The sequence below is a fragment of the Neofelis nebulosa genome, chromosome 11 (assembly GCF_028018385.1).
Source record: "Neofelis nebulosa isolate mNeoNeb1 chromosome 11, mNeoNeb1.pri, whole genome shotgun sequence".
In the NCBI taxonomy this organism is placed as follows: Eukaryota; Metazoa; Chordata; class Mammalia; order Carnivora; family Felidae; genus Neofelis; species Neofelis nebulosa.
In genome coordinates, this window is record NC_080792.1 from 69,545,378 (window position 1) to 69,566,316 (window position 20,939).

A 20,939-nucleotide genomic window follows, 5' to 3' on the forward strand; every position below is an offset into this window, starting at 1 on the left:
GGTCGGGAGCTGGGGACGGATATTAAGTGGACAGGCACCTGCCTGCTGCGGAGACAGCAGAGACCCCGCCCGCCAAGTGTGACACGCACACCGTAGCTCACTCCATCCCTGGAAGTGCGCATTCGGCCTGTTTCACAAGGAAACAGAATGGGCCAGGCGGGCTTAGCAAGTGCTATGTGTCAGGCTGTGCTCCGGCTCCTGGTCGGGGGTCCATCACGCCTGAACAGCACACACAGGTGTTCACGGAGGCATGCCGGCGAACGTGAAAAGCCACACGGCAGTGATCGCGAGGGTGGCCCCAGAGGTAGGCCCCCTACAGTGAATCCAGCCACAGTCAGACTCGGGTCAGGGGCAGATGCCCCTCCCAGTGCCGGGAGAGCTGGGCAGCGTGTGCTGGCTAACCGTGTAACAGGGTCTGCTGGGCGAGTGTCTGCGTTGGAGTGGGCCGCCCACAGGGACTTGATTCCGTGTCATTTACGTGATCAGAAGCACGGCGCTCAGGGCCAGGATGTCCAAAGCGGACTCTCCACTCACCAACGTTGGAGGACACTGCCCTGTTCATGATATCGAGCGCTTCGTTGAATTTGTCCTTGACGGATGGGTGTGCCAGCACTTGATCTGAGAACATGGACTTCCAACCCAGGTACCACTTGGTGATCTCCTCGTAATTTGGGCTGTTACTAAGCCAAGAGCACAGCACCTGCCAAAAAGACAACAGGAACCATGCATCCATTAGGCAGAACTTCAAAGGGACCTTTTACTTTTGCTCTGATTGTGGTCCTGCAAGCTGGTGACACTTGCAGGGGTTTATAGGGGCTGAACAGTCTGGCATTTAGACAGTGGAATTTGGAGTCAGCTTGGCAGCTAAGTGCTTTGAACGTAAACTCCCTGAACCGCATCCGCCCGTCTAAACAAGACGCCAGTCCCTACCCCCGCGTTTCTGTGTGAGGAGTGGAGGTGACGCACATCAAGTGCTTTGCATCTGGCACATGGCAAGTGTCCAGTAAATGCTGGTTTTACTATTCCTGCTTATTTCTGGTACATATCTCAGCTCTGTCATCTGACAGTGGTCCAAGGATCAAGCTCCTAGTCAGACCTTGGGAGAAAACTGAGTGAAGCCTCTCTGCCTCCAGCCCATCCCTCAGAAGACACAGCAAAGCAGGGTGTACCTGAAGCCACTTGGGGAAGAAGTGCTTTTCGAGAAGCCCCACCAGGCTGGAGACGGAGATCATCCCTTCCCAGTCGATGACCCAGTAAAAAGCATCCATGTGCTGCTGGTGAGGGTTAATGACTAATTCCCCAAGACACATCCCTGCAAAAGAAGCCCAGTCTTTAAGGCAAAGCCACAGAAGCACAAAGGGCAAACTCTCCAGCGGACAACGCTGGTCGTTAATCCATTTCTATACATCAATCCCAAGCTCTTGATAGGGCAACTCTTAAAAACCATTTTCCTCTATAACCCAGAAATACTGTATATTTAAAATCAAACACCACAAAAAAAGGCAGAACGCCAACGTTTCTCATGTTACCAGAAGCCCAAAAGAGACCAGTTAGGAACCAAGAGGCACGGGGGCTCTGATGTCCCTGATGCCAGAAGAACCCCGGGCACGTTTATATCCCAGCTCTGTGCACGAAGCGGCACTCGTGGTAAGCAGCACCACGTGCCGGGCTCTCTCACGGAGCTCCAAGAGCGAGTCTTACAGGGCACGGATCACGTCGCCGCTGGCCACAGACACCGCGGTGCCACGGCCGCTGGACCTAACGCACCTTCCCCGCGTGCTCACCCAGCTTGGGCACTATGTTCTTGACCATGAATGCCTCCCAGGAGCCAGGGGTGAAGACGTCTTTCCAGGGCTGGAGGATGAGCTTGGCCGAGGAGTCGCTGGGGTGCCACTTCTGCAGGGCGCTGGACAGCTTGCTGCGGATGGGGGAGTAGAGCGGCTCCAGGCGCGCCTGCATGAGGGGCAGCCACGGGTGGACCCACGAGTGGATGGGCACGGTGTCCGTCAGCGGGTTCCAGTTTTCCACCTGCGGGAGCAGTTCACGATGCGCCGTGTGTGGTGAGTGGCACGGAGGCCAAGTGCTCCCACAGGCCCCTCTGCACGACCAAACTGACACACCCACACAACTGCGGGAGGTCTCACAAATGGCACAAATTCTAATTAGAGAAACCAAAGAGATGAATTCCCTGCTAGGGGACTCTGGGGGAGAAGTGCCGACAAAAGGGCCGGAGTTGCCCGCAGGACAGCAGCTGTGTCAGCAGATTCTGTCAATCCCAGGCCCTCCGACAGCACTGAGGGACTGGAGAGGTGCCCCTGGTCCCTGCCGACGGCTGCCCCCCCCGCAGCTCTGGGCCCTACCTCCTTCTGCAGCTTGGGGAAGATGAGCTGGTCCAGTATGTTATCTAAGATCCACACGGGAATAATGTGCACCCAGCTGTCCAAGAAGTCCACCATCGGGTCACAGTTCCTCGGCTGCCATTGAGTGACGATATTTCGAACAAATGGCATCCAGACTTCCCATATCAGCCTGCGGGGGAAAGGTGAGGGCGGGATGGCGGCACCGATGGGGTTTCAAAGCAGACAAAGTCCACCGCCAGCAGCCCTCCAGAATAAGAAAGAAAGCGGCACGGACGTCCAGGCACAGCAAACCACCAGGCCGGCCCCCAGACTGCCTGGACCTGCACCTGCCGCCCCCTTGCCCTGCCAGCCGCCTGCTCACCCCCCAGGCCTGTCTCCCCGGCAGAGCTCACCTGCTCGGCAGCAATGCTGCGGGGGCACAAGGGTCCCCTCTCCAGGGACTGCAGGCCTTCCCACCTGGAGCTCTGACGCCTCACCTCTCGGGTCACAGCTTCAACGTCCCTCCTGTCAGAGACCTCCACCTCCCAACTACTCCCGGCCCCCAAGGAGGCATGTGTCCTGGCTTTATTTGTACGCTTCCTTACCCCCACCTACCTCTCCCATTCCCCGCACACTGAGGCTGGCCGCCACCTGGCACAGCGCGGCCCTGACAGACATGTGACAAGCACGGTGTGAGCGAGCGGACTCCTGGAACGGGGCCAGCACGTGCGGAGGAGGCGGTAGAGGCCAGTCCCCGCCTTCCCCAGTGGGATCGTCCCCCCGCCCGTGCCCAGTACCTGTGAAAGGCGTCTGCCGAGAGGTCCTGCCCACCGTGAGATAAGAGCTGGTCATTCTCAAGGAGGCTCTTCCACCTGGAGATGACCTCCGTGCCGTACGCGCAGTCCTGGGGAGAGACACAGCCGTCAGCGGAGCTCCCTGCCCCGTGCGGCCCTTCCAGGCCGGGCCCATCCTGCCAGCCACTCACCTTGAGCGGGTCCCACTCCTTAAAGTACTCCTTCACGAGCGGGTAGACGATGGCCACAGCCAGGTCCACACGGTCGGACATCCGGTACTCCTCGTAGTACTTGTCCTGCAGGGTCTCAAAGACGCGGGCGCACTCGTCCAGGGTGAGGGGGTCGCCACAGGAGGGCTGCATGCGCCGCTCGCACTCCTCCACCATCTCCAGGACCTTGCTGAGGTTGGCGATGACCCGCTCCTCGTGCTCCAGGACCTCCGACATCTTCTCCAGCTCGTGCGACAGGTTGACCACCATGTCGCGCTCGTACTGCAGCTGCCGGTCACTCTGGATGATCTCCTGCTCCGTAAGGTCAATGAGTAGCTGCAGGTTGTGCTCCAGCTCGGGCAGCGCGAAGCCCGGCGCCTTGGCCTCTTTGCCGGGCAGCGGCAGCGGCTGGGACTGCGGCGGCAGCCCGTCGTCGGGGACGCTGTGCTTGTGGCTGATCTGGCTGTAGCTGTAGTAGACCTTCTGCTCCCGGCCGGTCATGTCGATGACCTGGGGGAATGCGGCAGGGGGGACCCGGGTCAAGGCTCACCATCGCTGCCCTGGGATAGTGCGCGCCAGGCTGGGCGAGGGCAGGGCGCCGGGGCAGGTGCTCACGAACCACACACTACGGCAAGGCCAGGAGGGCCGTGTTTCCCACAGTGGAGCCCCTGCCGCACAGACAAGAGGGTCAGGGACGGAAGCACCGCGCGCAACCAGCAGTTCCAGACTCGGTCCCTCTGGACAAGATGGACAAGGCTTTCTAGGAAAAGCCGTGAAACTGGAGCGCAGACGACTCAGCTGAGGTGAAAATCTATTGCCATGCATAGTAGAGGCTGTACTGATCAAAGCGGGTAATAAAACACGTATGATCAAAACATCACACTTGCTGTAAGAAAAATGCATATTTAGGCAGACAGATCTAGAAGGACGTGCATCAAGATGTTAAAACTAGTCGCCTATAGGAAGGAAGGAGAAGAATACTTTTGCCTCTGTATTTTCTAATTGTCTAGAAGGTACCACACCCTGCTCCGTAATAATACAAAAGTTGTATTTTGATTTGAAAACAAAACGTCAAAAAAAGTTACCGGACCAAGGCAACCTAGGTGAGCATTTTGAGAAAATAGGGGAAACTGGTCTATACTGGAATATAAACCGTACTGAAACACAGTGACCCATCAGCACTTGAAGTAACAGTACGACCCAAGAACCATGTGCGTTAGAATCAGCTGGAGAAAAATGAACAGAGTTCTCGTGCCCTGCCTCGATCCACGGACTCCAAATCTCCGAAGAGAACCCACACATTGGCATTTCTTACCAGTCCTCCCCGCCCACAGCTGGCGCACGACGCCCTGACATTTGAGAACCCCACGCGGTGACACACACAATCTGTCCTACGCCAAACTGCACCAGACAACTGTCACCACCGTCGTTCTCTGGCTACTCAGGGGAGCAACAGAAAACCCAGGACTGGATGCACGGAACAGCGGCTGAAAAGTCCATCCATTTTTACAACTGAAGATACTCCAGTGCTGGTATGCCCTGAGGACTCTGTCCTGCGCTCCCAGTCAGGGCGAGCTCGTGCACCCTTTCCAGTAGTCGGGAGCCTTAGAAAGCTTCCTATGTTTAACCTGGCGACTGTACTTCTAAGGATCTATCCTTACAAAACGTCCGAAACAAAGACAAGACTTGACACAAACCGGCCAGCCCGAACCGAGCCAGGAAAAAGGTGAAGGTCTAGGACGGAGGTAGGACCAAGTGGCCTAGTACTTCATTGTCTGGAATCACACACTCACTAAACGTGATGTTCATGCCAGGTTTTCCATAACGGAAATGTTTTTAAGTTCACGGACCGGGCGCTTCGGAGAGAAGTGGTTTTGCACTGCTGCTGCGTAATGAAGAGCGCCCAGCATGGGGCGGGACAGCTCTCGCAGGGCACACGCTACCGCCGAGCGATAACGAACAGAACAAAGCAAGCCCAGAAGACCCCACGGGATCCGAGAGAACGCTGGGTGATTGACTTGACGCGGGTGTGGCAGTGTTTCCCAGCGCCCCCCTCCCCACCCCGTACCTTGACCTGAGAAAGCTCCTTCTGGGGGGCGGCGAGCTTCTTGCTGATCCTGCCCTTGGCTTTCAGCTCCTCCACCGTCTTGTAAGAGTATTTGGGCTTCTTCTTGCTTCCGCTGGGGTCTTTCCTCCACTGGCTCAGCTCCTTCTGAAACTCCTGAAGCAGGGGGAGGCGGCCAGTGACACAAGGCAGGCCGCTTTTCACAGCAGGCGGGGTGACTGAGCCCGTTCGCAGACACTCGCTAGGCACGGTCTCAGACGTACGCAAGGTTCTGCGCCAAGCGGCGTGCCTGAGGGACACTAAAACCATCTCCTGACACGCCCCTGACGCTCAGCCCCTCGTAGAAACAAGAAGGTTCAGGAAGCAGGTACTCCGGACACCCAGGAAACAGCCACCCCCACTGCGGGCAGGCACTACGCTACTTTTAAATTCACCTCACGTAAAACTTAAACAACATACGGGATTTAAGTACATGAAACCTTGGTTCTAATCTAAGATGAGGGCAAATAAACAGGTCCCTAAGTATTAAGGCCAAGACACCTTCTGTAAGCAAGGTCTGCAAGCCTCTTCCACAGGAAGGCCTACGGTAGATAGAGAAGCAAGCGCGGTCGGGGGGAGTAGAGTCCAGCCCACCGAAGTGGGTTTTGTGCGTGTCCTTCTTTGTTTCTTACACTGGTTTAAAACTTGTACTCGTTTTTTCCAAAAATGTCTGGACTTCTACTCCAGGAAAACCAAAGATCAGGCCCTACTGGGCCAGGTCGATGGCAACAACCGCCCGGACCTGAGTAGCATCTACTTCTTTAGACAGCGAGGCCCTGGCCCGTCCGCCTCACGCCCGGCTCGCCTACTCGCTTCTGCTGCACACCTATTACCTGCCGTCCCACACTATCCAACGTCTCCCGCCTCAGCAAAAGGAGAGGGTGGGCAACGAGCAGTGACAATACGAGGCTCTGCAGCATCCCGCTGTCCCTCATAAACACAAAGGGAAAAACGGTGTCGAGACAGCTGGCCCCTCGGGGGCCAGAGCAGAGCGACCCCCAGCTCACAGCTGGCTCCCCGCGACACTGGAGATGAAAGCCCGGCACCTACAAGTGGCCTTCGGGGCCGGTGCTGTGACCCGCCCGGTCGATGCGCCTCGTCCCCTCCCTGCTCCGTGTGCTGCCTTCCCACCACAGCCCCCTCTACGGCGTCTCCGCCACCAGGCTCGGAGACGCGCACTCGGTGGCCTCTGGCCTCACGACTGGCCCCACGCTCGCTGCCTTCTCCTGCCAGGAATCCACTGAAGCGTCTCCTCCCTGACAGGCCTTCCCTGACCGCCCTACCTAAGTATGTCACCCCTCCACAGCCCCCCACTCCCCACCTCACCTCCTACTCTGACCCTTCTCAGCACCTACCGCTCTCAGCAACCACACCACAGCTGCTTGTTGACTGTGTCTGGGCGCCAGGCTCTAAGCCATTCCTCGTGGAGGAACCTCCGGCCTCCAGCACAGCGTGACACGTCACGTGTGCAACAGACATCTGAAGGCCGACAGACTGAATGAGCGAGCGAGCGAGCGACGGTGGGAAATAGCACAGACACCCCCCGCCCGTGACCCCTGACTTCTGCTTACCTCTTCCGCTTCTTCTTCTGAGTCAACCACGGGGAAGTCTTGCAGGGACTGAGTGGTACGCTCAGAGCCGTAAGCGCCCACGGCACCTTTGCCCTTTCTCTGTCTGGCTTCGATTGGGTTAATGATACCTGACAGATTTCAGCAAAAGGTAAAAAGATTTCAGATGGTCACAGCGATTCCTGTATTCGAACAAGGCACTCAGTGAAACCACCCTTCCTCAGTCCTGACACAGAATAACACAGCCCAGGAGGGAGGGCTCTTCTCTGCCCCTGGAACGCTGTCTGAGTCCCCTGTGATGTGAAATTTCTAAGCATTTATGGTACAAGAGGATGCAGACATCAGCGTATCGATGTCCTAAATACAGATTTTCGTATCCGCTTTGGATTTGTCTTTTTGAGATACTGGGAGAAAAAAGAACTATTCACATGTAACTGGGAACTCTGGAGTACTAAATTCTACACTTTCCTTGGAAGAAGGTTCCGGTAAGGAGAGTGAATTATTCGCAGAATATACTGACTGAATGAGGCGAGGTGAAGCAGCAGTTCAGTAGGAGACCCCGTCCGTTTTCCTGGGTAGCTCCTGTCTCCTGGACTTTGCTTGCTTTATAGCACGCGTAAGCCTTGGAAATAAGTATTTTCCTCTAAGAGTCAACAGACAGGACTACCGCACTTCAGTGAAAACTGCCCAGCCTCCCCTTCAGCTAGTACTGCTGAAATCTCAAGTCAGACCTCGTTCTCCTTCCGGGTCACCACTGCCAGCTCCATGAGATTCACGACTTTTCCTCCAGCTAACGCTGGGTGTAACCTGAACAACTACGTAGGAGTGGAGCCTGGACTCTTACAGACTATTACTGTTTCCATCCAGTTGCTGCCTGCTCACGGGAAACAGGACAAGGAGAGAGAAAGCAGGTTCCTGCAGGAAGAACCCAAGTGCTTGGCTTGTGCGGCTTTGATGTCAAGGAGACAGGGACATGTGAGAGGAGCTGTCTGGACGGGGCTGGGGCCTGGGGACAGGAGGCAGGGCTGCTAAGCACGGACAGAGGGCCCCACGTGGGATTTGCTCAGCCAAGTTTACGGCCACACAAGGGCGCATAAAAAAGCTACACGAAAGGGCACCTGGGTGGCTCAGCCGGTTAAGTGTCTGACTCTTGATTTTGGTTCGGGTCATGATCTCATGGTTTGTGAGCTCAAGCCCTGCATCAGGCTCTGCACTGATAGTGCGGTGCCTGCTTGGGATTCTCTCTCCCTCTCTCTCTGCCCCTCCCTCACTCACGTGCTCTCAAAATAAATAAACTTTAAAATAGCAAAAAAGTTTGGGCCTACAACCCAATGCTCTAAACACTTTATCTTAAAAAAAAAAAAAAAAAAAGCTGCACACAATGTTTTATGGATATTCCTGGACTACAAACTCCTATGCCTCCAGGGCCCAGGAAAGCTGACATAAAGTAAGGGGTATCGGGACCAAAGACCACAGGGGGTGGAGACTGCTTCCCCGAGGCCACGAGCACTGTCTGTGGCAGCTAAAACCAATTCCTGCCAGACAAAGTCAAAAATGTCAGGTAAAATTATCTTATTTGTAAATGCTGGCAACAGGCTCAGTCTTAAAGAAGCCTCTCGTCTGCAGCCTGACTGAGCCTCTTCCTCCTGCTCAGACAAGCTTCCGTTTGGGTCTGAGAAAGCAGACAGCCGAGGAGCACAGCCACCAGGTGCCAGCGGGCCAGGCCGCAGACTCCACGGACTCGGAGAGGAGAAAAAGCAAGCCTTGCCTCCGTTCCTCAAGACTACAGGGTGCCCGCGCCCTACCTTGTGCATTCTTCCCGAGCCCCCTTCCAGGGACGTAGCCCATCTTCTGCAGAAGCTTCTGTCCAATTCCCTTGGTGTGTCTTTCCCAGCTGCCAAAATCCATGAAAGACTTGGTTCCTCCTGCAAAGCCTTTCTGGCTGGGTTTAAAATTGCCACCCTGAGGAGGAAAAAAAAAAAAAAACAAAACCAAAGCTTAGTTGACAGGGAAAAAAAAAGAAAAATCTAAGAAAGCTTACTCGGACGATGGGGAAATGGCCTGGCAGTCAGAGCATTATAAAAAGTGTCACACAAACCAAAACCAGCTCTGTGACGTGCGTCAGGAGAGCAAAGAGCCCGTGCTGCCCACGTCACACCTCGCAGAAACCTGCCGTCACGAGGAGAAACCCACACAAGCCTCCCGCCCGCAGATGCCTGGCCGCATGACCTTCCGAGGACGTTACTAAGGTCACAAGCCTGAAGCAAAGATGCTACCGTCTTTAACTTCTTGGGTCCGAAATCCTTAGGAAAGTCATCCTGCTTAACAGGCTTCTCCTCGTCATCGGAATCTTCCAGCTCCGCCTCCTCTGCTGCCCCTTTCTTGAGGCCGGCGCTGATGAAGTTGACTGGTGCGGAGTAGTCTCGGGCCCTGCGGGCAAACACAAGGCCCCCAGGTGGCTGTCAAGAACCTTCCGTAGCCATCCCTTGTAGAAACTGTGCTGGCCAGGGAACCCCTTAGGGTGGACCTCCAGGGATCGTTTTAAAAGAGCAATACAGGGGCGCCTGGGTGGCGCAGTCGGTTAAGTGTCCGACTTCAGCCAGGTCACGATCTCGCGGTCCATGAGTTCGAGCCCCGCGTCAGGCTCTGGGCTGATGGCTCGGAGCCTGGAGCCTGTTTCCGATTCTGTGTCTCCCTCTCTCTCTGCCCCTCCCCCGTTCATGCTCTGTCTCTCTCTGTCCCAAAAATAAATTTAAAAAAACGTTGAAAAAAAAAAAATTTAAAAAATAAATAAGTAAATAAATAAAAGAGCAATACATTCACTTATACCCAAAGGGCCCCAGATCCTGTAATCACAATAACATTATTACCTGCTGGGTTCAAGTCAACTCTGCGGCTACAGTTATCGATGTCAGTGTCAGGGTAATTAAAAATGCAAAGTGTCATCTTATACAGCATGTGTATCAGTTACGTCTTCATAAAAGTGAAAGGAAAAAATGCAAAATATGATATAACCCAACTTTCTTCTACATTTTTTTAAAATGCTTATTTTTGAGACAGAGAGTGAGAGAGAGAATCTCAAGCAGGCTCCGCTCTGTCAGCACAGAACCTGATGCAGGGCCCGAACTCATGAACTGTGAGATTGTGACCTGAGCCGAGTTCGCGAGTCGGAAGCTTAACCGACTGTGCCCCCAGGCGCCCCTCCTTCTACATTTTTAAAAATTAAGCTATTTTAAAAACCATGTGTCTTGGAGGCTATTTCAAATACAAAACCAAATGAGAAAAATTCTAGTAAAAAATCATCAAACACAGTAAAAGAAATTCTATCAATGGAAAGTATATTAACAATTATATCAAACTCTGAGAAGAAGTTCGCGTTCATTACATTCATTTGTATGTGAAAACTAAAGTAATAACGAAGAAATGAACTCCATGAGATGGCGAGTATCGATGCCGACCACGATGGTCACAAGGACAGTACTTACAGTGTCATAAACGTCAGCTCCCTTTATAAGATGACCAGCCTAGTCACTGCACAACCCCGTGGCAATAACAGAACTGAGAGGATTCTTTTCTAGAAGATGCAGTCAGGTAAGAGCCCAAACTCAGGAGGGAGGCCCAGATTCCCGAAGCCTGGCTGTGCGATCACGGCCTCAGTTTCTTAATGTGGAAAATGGGATGGTAACAACGGGACCCTTCCCACAGGTAAATGATACCAACCATGTAAAAAGCACAGAACAAGTAAAGCGCCAACAGATGTTGGCTATTTGGCTACGATCATCTTATGGTTAAGTAATCCTTGACTCTGAGCCATCTGTCATCCACTTTTAGATTTCTTGCCAGATGAGAAGGGGCTGTACCGATCTCCATACTCTTTCCCCCCAGGCTCCCCAGACCGTGTGAAACAGGCACAGTCTCAAAGGGCCGGAGCCTACAGGCCACAGTCGAGGCCAAAGAGACAAACCCATACTGGCTACACACGCCGGTCAGGCGACTCGTGGCCAGTGCCCACGTGACTTCACCCTGAGGCAAAGACTGTCAGCCTGAGTCCTCATCTCCCCGCCACCACGCCTGCAGGGACCCAGTCTCGGCCCCACACATCTCCCTCTTCCACCGGGGCCCCGGGCCAACTTTGCACACCAAAAGGTCCCCTCCAAACATAAGCGCGCCCACGTCAGCCACTCGCTGTCTCAGACCCGGATACCTCGTGGATACCTGGTGCTTCCCCTCAACGACCTCTGTATCCTCATGCCGTCACCCTCTGTGGTCATATATGCTCAAGGATCGCCTCTCTAGGGACCTCTTCCCTCGACTCCCAGAACACGTCAAACGTCCTCTCAAACGTACTCTCTCTCAGGTCCGAAGTCAATCACAAACTTGCACTGTGTGAGTCGTCAGTCACAGCCTGTCTCCATGCTCTGGTGTCTGAGCTCTCAGAAGGCAAGGAATGGACCTGCGGCCCAAGACCCGCTACATATAATTGCTCACTGAACACCTGCCGATGGTTCAGTCAGCAGAGAGCCGCCCTCCAGCCCAAAGAGCTGCAGCTCCAGGACTCAGGAAGGCCAGGAGAGAAGTATGTTTAGTGGTTATCCCCCCAACTCCCTCTCCATCTTCCCCCACTTCCCTAAAGCAACGGAAAGCAGCCCCACGCGCCCAGTACCGTTTGCCTCCAAAGCTGGGCCTCTCTTCATCCGAGTCTCGCTCTGCCCACACTCCGTACGTGGCCTCTTCCTTGGTCTGCCAGTGGCGCTGCCGGTTGGGGTTGAATTCATTCTGGAGATCCCAGTCGGTGATCTCAAAGTTCTCCCGCTCGTCCTCGTCATCATCCATGTGGCCTTCACCGTCCCGGTACAAGTGGGACAGCGACATGGCCGGTCACTGAAGGAAGGGATAAGAAAGGCACACGGAGTTTGTGGTGAGTTCTGGAAGCGGCAGCAGGCTTCCCTGAGTCCCCGCTCCTTGCTCCCTTTGAATGTCCTCCAAACACAAAGCTTGTTAAAATCGTCGCTACAATTCAATAAAGCAGACATTAAAAACATATTTTAGGAAATGATCCGTATTTAAACAGGCGGGACAAAAGGCTTCTCAAAGACCAGTCCCAACGATGTATGTGATTCTTAAGCATCTATTTCTCTGTCCTAGTCAATGTCATAAAACATCACACATACTCATATATATAGAAACCACATAAAAATACCTACGTATGTTACTCTATTTATTATTGCCTCAGAACCTGGGTGGACATCTTCCAGGATCCCAGATTATTTTGTTGTTGCTGCTGTTGAGGAAAGTTGTATCTGGACCCTTGGCGGTCCCAGGAGTGATTGTTTTTAGAACATGCTTTCTGAACTATATTACTTGGTGAGACCCTAAAACTTAGATTTCCTCCCAAAACATGAACCTCTTCTGAAGGCAGCAGTAATTATAAACACTACCTTAACAGACATCTGTGTACTGCAACAGAGAATTCAACTCCTGAGAGCTGGATGATGAGATTCAGCTGTCTCTTTCTCATAAAATTATTTTCTTTGGAGTTAATTTATTTATTCTGAGAGGGGAGGGAGGGGCACACAGAGACAGGGAGAGAGTGAGAATCCCAAGCAGGCTCTGAGCTCTCCCTGCAGAACCTGTCACGGGGCTCGCAACTCCAGAAGCGGTGTTCAAACTCAGAAACTGTGAGGTCAATATCTGAGCTGAACTCAAGAGCCGGACCCTTAGGACCCTTACCCCTCAGGACCCTTAGTCGACTGAGCCACCCGGGCGCCCCACATCTCTTCTTTAAATGGATTAATTACTACTGCACCAAGCTTTACAATGCCTTGTAAGGCAGATTAAACAAGACGGTGCTTAAAAAACACTTAGCTCAGAATAAAAAACGCTCAAGGAACAATAGCTGTGACAGTAGCTCCATGATTAGCTTCATCATCATTACTATTACGGGATTAGGGAAGGAACCTAACAAACTGCTAAAATCACAGCCTGAGTTCAAATCCCAGCTCTGCCAGGTACTCCGTGAGTGTGTGAGTATCCAACACACACGAAGTGCCAAGCGTGGTGTGCTGCATGGTATACATTCAATCTGTGACAGCAACTGGGATTCTTACCAACCAGTTGCTTGCTGCAAGCAGCCCTCAGGGACAAGGAGTTCACTACTTCCGGTCGCTTCTGTGACAGAGTTCTCCCTGCTTGGGGTGCCTGGGTGGCTCAGTCGGTTAAGCCTCCGACTGTGGCTCAGATCATGATCTCACCGTTCATGGGTTCGAGCCCCGGGTCGGGCTCTGTGCTGACAGCTGGGAGCCTAGAGCTTGCTTGGGGTTTTGTGTCTCCATCTCTCTCTGCCCCTCCCCCGCTCTCTCTCTCTCAAAAATAAACATTCAAAGATTAAGAAAAAAAAAACCCACAAAGTTCTCCCTGCTTACTCTACTCACTGGCACACTGCTTGGGTGCAGCTGGTCCCAACCTCAGCCAGCAGTGCAAAGAAGGGAAATGTTGTCAGGGGAGGCAGGGAGTCCCAGACACACGGGAGTCAGTAATATCGCTGCTTCCCGGGGCAAGAAGCAAAAGGACTGTTAGGAGTTACAGAGCCTTTGGCAGGTACCAAGTACTTGCCGGACGCTTCGAGCCGATAATCTAACGTAAGCAATCAAGTCACCACGTACTGTTGGCGTCCCCACCCTTCCGGTAAGAGAAAGGAGACGCAAGGACGTCGGACAACTTGCCCCAGGTTCTACTCTGGCAGGGCTCCAAAGCAGGTGGGCTTGAAGCCACGCTTCCGGCGGGGCTCGGTCCCTAACCTACTCAGTGGGTCCCTCGCGCACACTCCCACTGGCGGGGGACCCCCCCCCCCCCCTCCGCTCCCCGTCCCTTCCCTCGCCCCGGCCCTACTCACCTCTCCCGGGTCCCGCCGACCAAAACCAGATACCGGCTCTGGGCGAGCTGCGCGCCACTACAGCAGCCGGAACCCGGATGCGCCCTCGGACGGCGCGCCGGAAATGACGTGTCGCAGCGGAAACGGCGCGCTGGTTGCCATGGCAGCAGCCGAAGGCTGGAGCGTCTTGGGCTGCAGAGGGGCGGGGCTGAGATGCAAGAAAGAAGGCGGGGATTTCCAGGGCCTGGAATGGTTGAGGGCCTATTTCCTGGCCTCGCGGGCCTCCCTCCCGCGCCCGCTGGGTGTGAACGGGGCCGAGCCACCTTGGCCTACGGAGACTCCCTTTGCCAGCCTGAGATTAAAAATCTGTAAAATGGCGATACAGCCCTAGCTCGCTGGGTAGGTAGTTGTAAGGAACAGCGTGAGACGGTAGAGGGGCCGGGATACATTGCCTGAAAGCGGGAGTAATGAAGGTCAAGACTGTCTCCTGATACTACTTAGCAATGAGAAAGAATGGAATCTTGCCATCTGCAACAAGGTGGCTGGAACTGGAAGGTGTAATGCTAAGGGAAATAAGTCAGAGAAAGGCAGGTACATGTTTTCACTCATATGTGGAATTTTAGAAACGTTCCAGAAGATGGGGGATGGGGGGAATAGCTACAGAGAGGGAGGCAAACCTTAAGAGATTCTTAAATAGGGAGAATAAACTGAGGGTTGATGGGGGGCGGAGCGGGGGGAGGAAGGGAGGTGTAAATGGATGATGGGCATTAAAGAGGGCACTTGTTGGGAGGAGCACTGGGTGTTGTATGTAAGCGATGAATCATGGGAATCTACTCCGGAAACCAAGAGCACACTGTATAGCATATAGCTAACTTGACAATAAATTATGTTTAGAAAAAAAAAGAAAAAAAGACTGCTTCCTGTATCTTGAGGGTCCTTTAGTGTAAGCACCGTCATGGGCACAGAGCAGTTGCCTTCCACAGAAGCTTGAGAGAGTGCAGGAATGAATGGGCCAACACTTAGAGGTCCCAAGTGTGCCCTCCAGGAGACTTCCCCATGCTCTTCCTCTCCAGCCAGTTGTTAAATACACTCACCCATTCACTGATCTAATAAAAATGTACTGGTTGCCCACCCTGTGCTAGGCTCAAGGGATGCAATGAACACACAGGCTCCGGAGTTTCCATCTCAGCTCTGCCACATCCAGCTGTGGGCCTCAGGCAAAGTCACCCACACCTCTGGGAGCCTGTTGCTTCTTCTGCAAAATGGTTGAGGATCTATGAGTTAAAATACGTAAGCAGCTCCAACGGTACCTGCGACGCTGTAGGTATTTAGGAGGTGTTCGCTGTTAATTTTTGCGTACGTTCTTTCTCACTCTCTCCCCTCCATATGATGAAAAGATTCAAGAGGCACTTAGAGTACACAAAGTGCACCTGACTTCTGGTCAGAGGTTTGGGTCTAACTTCCCGTCCTTGTTATGAATGGAAGAAGAGCCTACAGAAAGGCAATCAACTGCCAGCTTCATGGGAACGGGCTCTGTGACTTCATGGTCTCTGTGTCCCCACTGACCTGTAGCGTCACTGTGCCTGACACATGATACGCACTCAGGAAATAAATCAGAAAGTGAGGTGGTAAGGGGCACCCGGGTAGCCCAGTCGGTGAGGAGTCTGACCCTTGGTTTCAGTTCAGGTCATGATCTCATGGTTGGTGAGGTCGAACCCTTTATTGGGCTCTGTGCTGACAGCGTGGAGCCTGCTGGGGATTCTCTTCCCCTCTACCCCTCCCCTACATGTGCTTTAAAAAAAAAAAGAGAGAGAGAGAGAGGCACCTGGGTAGCTCAACCGGTTAAGCGTCTGATTCGATTTCACCTCCGGTCATAACCTCACAGTTCATGGGTTCAAGTCCTGCGTCAGACTCCATGCTGACAGCATGGAACCTGGTTGGGATTCTTTCTGCCCCTATCCTGCTCATGCTCTCTCTCGCTCTAAAAATAAATACATACATACATAAACTTAAAAAAAAAAAAAACAAGAGTGAAGTTTTAGTACAAGAGAAGGGGGTGGGGGGGATGGGGGGTGGTGAGAGTCTAACAGACTAAAATTTCCACCAGGCAGCAGAGGGAGGAAAAACAAGGAGACAAGATAGACTGTTTTGAGCCTGGGCCCGGAAATGTGTATGCGTCTGTTTACAGGCCAAAGCCAAAGGTAAAAGTAAGCTTGTGTTCCGCATAGAACGTGTTCGTGTGACAGGCATTTCTGCCCAGAGCCGCACGTACACAATGGTGGGGGGGCTTCGTTCCTCGGGGGGGCTTCGTTCCTCGAGATCAGAAGTGGCCCCTCTGTTCCTGATGCCCAGAGGGATGAACTTCCCTCATCGCCTTGAGCCAGACCAGGCTGGCCCCCTGGAAGGGCCCAGGGAGGGAAGAGAACTATGTGGAATGGCATCCTCCTAAGATTGGGAGATGGGATAAGAGAAACAGAACAAAAGCCAGCTTACTCAGGACTGCCCTTCGGCAAACTTAATGACTGACCGTAGATCACAAGTGGGTACTGTGTATATTGCCCTGGAAGGAATAGTTGGAAGCCTCACCTCAGGGGAGGATACTCTGCCCCGGGGGGCCCTCCATCGGGACTCCAACCTGGCTGTATGGAGGGGTGGGGAAGGGGGAGGGGGCTTCCCCAGCCAGAAGGTTGGATGATGTGCATACCCGATTGGATGTATTAACCCTTCTCTGATCTTCTCTATACTCCTTTCTGTGTTTACCCTAGTTGCGTATTTCTGTATATTCCCTTTCCCCCATACTTGATCAAGCTTTCCGCCACGAAACCAAGAGTGGCTGTCGTGAATTACTATATTCAGAAGAGCCCGGCTTCTCCGTAGCTACCTCTGTAGCGATCCAGCCAACTTTATTGAGCTGCCGTCACTCTGACCGCAGGGAAGTGATGCTTGCAGATTGGCTTTACCAAATGACCCTGCCATGTGGCTTCCGTGGACTGTGGCAGAGCCACTAAGAGTACAGGCTCTCTGATCACATGATCAGAGTGTGCCTCCCTCCTCCCCCCCCCCCCGCACTCCCCCCCAGCGGGACAAGTGGACATCACCTACCGCGTTGATAGGATGCCCTGAGAAGATCTGTGATGTTCCTGCCAAAGACGCGTCACTGGAATGGAATCGGGACACCTAAGACGAACCCAAGTAACGAGACATTCTACAAAGCACCTGGCCTGTGATCGTGCAAAGTGCCTGGGTCGTGAAAACCAGAGCAAGCCCCTGGCACTGCTCCAGACTGAAGGGTAGGTCTAAAGAGGTGTGGCAGCTCAATGCAACCCGAGACTCTGCACTGGACAGTGTTTTGCCATAAAGGAAGTTACGGGGTCAACTGGCAAAATGTGAATGGGGTCTGAGGTTTCCATGGTCGTGATGTGTTGGTGTTCATTTTCTGATTTTGACGGTTGTCCTGTGGTTACACTGGAAAATGTCCTTGCTTGTTGGAGAGACTAAAGTATTAGTAGGGAGCTTCATCTCGCTTGTTAAGGGGGACAGAAAGTCCTCTCTATACTTAGGATTTTTAAATTTTTCTTATTCAAACAAACTTTAAGACTTTTTTTTTTACGATTATTGTTTTTTTAAGTTTATTTATTTTGAGAGAGAGAGAGAGCACAGGAGAGGGGCAGAGAGAGAGGAGAGAGAGAATCTCGGGCAGGCTCCGTGCTGGCAGCACAGAGCCCGACACGGGGCTCGAACTCACGAACCGTGAGATCATGACCCGAGCCGAAACCAAGAGTCAGACACTTAGCCCACTGAGCCACCCGGGCACCCCTAGAGTTTCTTTTTGCTGGAGTAAAACTTCAAGGATCCAAATCGCTTTGCTGCTTCCTAGATGTGGGACAGGGGAAGATAGCTTCACCTCGCTGCACCTCAGTTTTCCCATCCGCAAAATGGGCACAATGATGGTAGTCCACTAAAAGGGTTGTCTTCAGGACCAACAGAGGAGGGTGGCTAGTTAATGCACATGAAGCCGCTGGCCTTCGTAAGAGTAGCAAAAGCTTGGCAAATGGTTATGACTATTTTCATTTGAAAGACCCAACCTCACCGCTGGACCTGGGAGGCCCCCGTTTTTCAGGATTCCTGAGTTCCAATGCCCGGTCTCCAGAACAGCGAGGGGAGAGGCAACCAGAGGTTTAGATTTATGATTTCGTGCCAGTACATCACGGTCTCCAGCCACCGCCCACAAAAACCCCTGCTTTGGGCCTCAGGGACGCCCGGGCCCGTGTCTACATTCCCCACGTGGGCGCTCAGAAAGGGCGCCATCCTGGAAGGGGTGGCGGGGCCCTCGACACTCGTCAGAGGAAGCCGCGGAAGAGGCCGTGCCCCGAGGGGCGTGCGCAGGGCGCTCAACGAGTTCAAGGACAGAACCAGCCGCGAGACCCGGGAGTCCAGACTTCTGGATGGGTGCGCGCCCCCCTGTGCCCTGCCTGGGGCCCCCCACACCATTTCTGCCCACGTCCTCGAGCTGATCCGTGGAGAGTGACTGCAAAGAACAGACGCTCTGCGTACATCGTCTCCTGGGTTCCCCAAACCTGCCTGATAGTTTCTGTTACCTGAGTCCACGCTTGCCATCACGCCCCCTGCACACAGCCTATGCTGGACAGCGCTCTCTCCACATTGCCTTCGAAAGATTTGGGGGCCAAAAAAAAAAAATCCTTCCTCAGCGACAACTTTAAATAGGTTGGTTCCATAGAAACAATCTGCAAGCAGCATTTCAAGGCTGATGTATTTAAAGTCTAGCACAAGTTCCTTTTCTAGGACGGTGACATTCTACAGTCGCCTGTGGCTTATTCTTAGTTCGACTTCGGTCACAAAAATATACAGCGTGCCCCGCGCTGGGGAGAATTGGAAAGCCAGATGAGCTGTGATTAGCAAACCTGGGCTCCCTTTAGAGGTTTTGCCCAGATGGTTGGTCCCTTGTTTCCCTTTCAAGAGTTTGTGAAGACTCTTTTCTCACACAGAGAGCCGGGACGTGAGGTGACGCAGGCCTGGGCGCTCTCTGTAAAGCGAGCACCCTCGCAAGCACGCAGGGAAGGGGAGGAACCGCAGCCTTCATCAGTCATTCATTCATTCATTCCTTCATCCACTAGCTCGTTCACTCATTCACAGATATCTCACAAGCTCCCAGGGATTTCTTATCGCGGCATATTTCCTATTGCGGCATGACCCAAGTCCCTCTACACTTAGTGGCTTGGAACAACAGTGAATATTATCTCACGCCATTTCTTTGGGTAGGAATTCAAGGGTAGCCCAGCTGCCTGGTACTGACTTGGGATCTCTCTTGGGGTTGCAGTCAAGCTGGGACATCTTGCTTGGCTTGACGTCCTGGGGCTTGACCACAGCTGGGGGATCCACTCACCCAGCTGGCAGGAGGCCTTGGGGAACTTGCCACGTGAGCTTCCACCTGTGGCTGCTGAGTGTCCTCATGACATAACGACCAGACGCCCCCAGAATGAGTGACTGAGAACAAGGTGGATGCCACAACATATTTTATCACGGAGCTGGAAGTCACCCACTGCCATTTCCCTAATGCTGGCTACACGTCCAGCCCTACTTAGGGTTGCCAGATTTAGTAAATAAAAATACAGGATTCCAAGGGGCCCCCCGGGGGGCTCAGTGGGTTAAGCATCTGACTCTCGATTTCGGCTCAGGTCATGATCTCACGTTTCGTGATTTCGAGCTGTCAGCATGGAGTCTGCTTGGGATTCTCTCTCTCTCTCTCTCTCTCTCTCTCTCTGTCTCTCCCTCTCTCAATAAATTAACAACAAAAAACTACAGGATTCCCAGTTTTGAATTTGGATTTCACATAAACAACAAATAAGTTTTTAGTATAAGTATGTCCCATGAAATACTGTAAAATACTGAAAATTTATTGTTTTACCTGAAATTCAAATTTGTTCCTACACTCATACAGTCTACAGTCTAGTAAGACCAATTTGAATCAAACCACCAGGCCAATCAATGCAAACCTTCGCTATGAGCAAGTGCTTCACAGGGAAGGGTTGGAGCTTGGGACGGGGCTGATGTTCTCACCAGAAGAGCCACTTTTATGTTTCTTTTTTAAAAAATATTTATTTAGGGGCGCCTGGGTGGCTCAGTCGGTTGAGCGTCCGACTTCCGCTCAGGTCACGATCTCGCGGTCCGTGAGTTCGAGCCCCGCATCGGGCTCTGGGCTGACAGCTCAGAGCCTGCAGCCTGCTTCCAGTTCTGTGTCTCCCTCTCTCTCTGCCCCTCCCCCGTTCATGCTCTGTCTCTCTCTGCCTCAAAAATAAATAAACGTTAAAAAAAAAATTTTTTTTAATATTTATTTAGGGGCGCCTGGGTGGCTCAGTCGGTTAAGCATCCGACTTCGGCTCAGGTCATGATCTCGCGGTCTGTGAATTCGAGCCCCGCATTGGGCTCTGTGCTGACCACTCAGAGCCTTGAGCCTGTTTCAGATTCTGAGTCTCCCTCTCTCTCTGCCCCTCCCCCGTTCATGCTCTGTCTCTCTCTGTCTCAAAAATAAATAAACGTTAAAAAAAAATTTTTTTTTAATATTTATTTAGGGGCGCCTGGGTGGCTCAGTCGGTTAAGCATCCGACTTCGGCTCAGGTCATGATCTCGCGGTCTGTGAATTCGAGCCCCGCATTGGGCTCTGTGCTGACCACTCAGAGCCTTGAGCCTGTTTCAGATTCTGAGTCTCCCTCTCTCTCTGCCCCTCCCCCGTTCATGCTCTGTCTCTCTCTGTCTCAAAAATAAATAAACGTTAAAAAAAAAATTTTTTTTAATATTTATTTAGGGGCGCCTGGGTGGCTCAGTCGGTTAAGCATCTGACTTCAAGGTCATGAACTCGAGGTCCATGAGTTTGAACCCCGCGTCGGGCTCTGTGCTGACAGCTCAGAGCCTGGAGCCTGCTTCAGATTCTGTGTCTCCCTCTCTCTCTGCCCCTCCACCACTCATGATGTCTGTCTCTCCCAAAAACTAGACATAAAAAAACTTAAAAATATTGGGGCGCCTGGGTGGCTCAGTC

The 20,939-nt window shown here is 52.9% G+C and overlaps 1 protein-coding gene and 1 long non-coding RNA gene across 4 annotated transcripts in view; one reads left to right on the forward strand and one right to left on the reverse strand.

Annotated features, from left to right (window-relative positions):
• Positions 1-14,022, reverse strand: part of TFIP11 (tuftelin interacting protein 11) — a 15,204-nt gene extending 1,182 nt beyond the window's left edge. Inside the window, exons 1-12 of one of the 3 annotated variants that reach the window (XM_058693104.1) lie at positions 13,907-14,022; positions 11,678-11,895; positions 9,291-9,444; positions 8,820-8,976; positions 7,018-7,145; positions 5,417-5,563; positions 3,325-3,852; positions 3,137-3,243; positions 2,361-2,529; positions 1,785-2,028; positions 1,170-1,312; positions 535-700 (exon numbers count right to left, since the gene is read on the reverse strand). In XM_058693104.1, coding sequence (XP_058549087.1) covers positions 535-700; positions 1,170-1,312; positions 1,785-2,028; positions 2,361-2,529; positions 3,137-3,243; positions 3,325-3,852; positions 5,417-5,563; positions 7,018-7,145; positions 8,820-8,976; positions 9,291-9,444; positions 11,678-11,886 — 2,152 coding nt within the window. In that variant the 5' untranslated portion in view covers positions 11,887-11,895; positions 13,907-14,022. Of the gene's footprint in view, positions 1-534; positions 701-1,169; positions 1,313-1,784; positions 2,029-2,360; positions 2,530-3,136; positions 3,244-3,324; positions 3,853-5,410; positions 5,564-7,017; positions 7,146-8,819; positions 8,977-9,290; positions 9,445-11,677; positions 11,896-12,452; positions 12,575-13,906 lie in introns of those variants that run through there. The other 2 variants (XM_058693102.1, XM_058693103.1) reach the window with 2 other exon arrangements.
• LOC131490590 (uncharacterized) lies at positions 3,852-7,187 on the forward strand. The gene is made up of 2 exons (XR_009251137.1): positions 3,852-5,087; positions 6,134-7,187. It is a non-coding gene; the product is annotated as an uncharacterized LOC131490590 (long non-coding RNA).
• Positions 14,023-20,939: the final 6,917 nt, after the last annotated feature.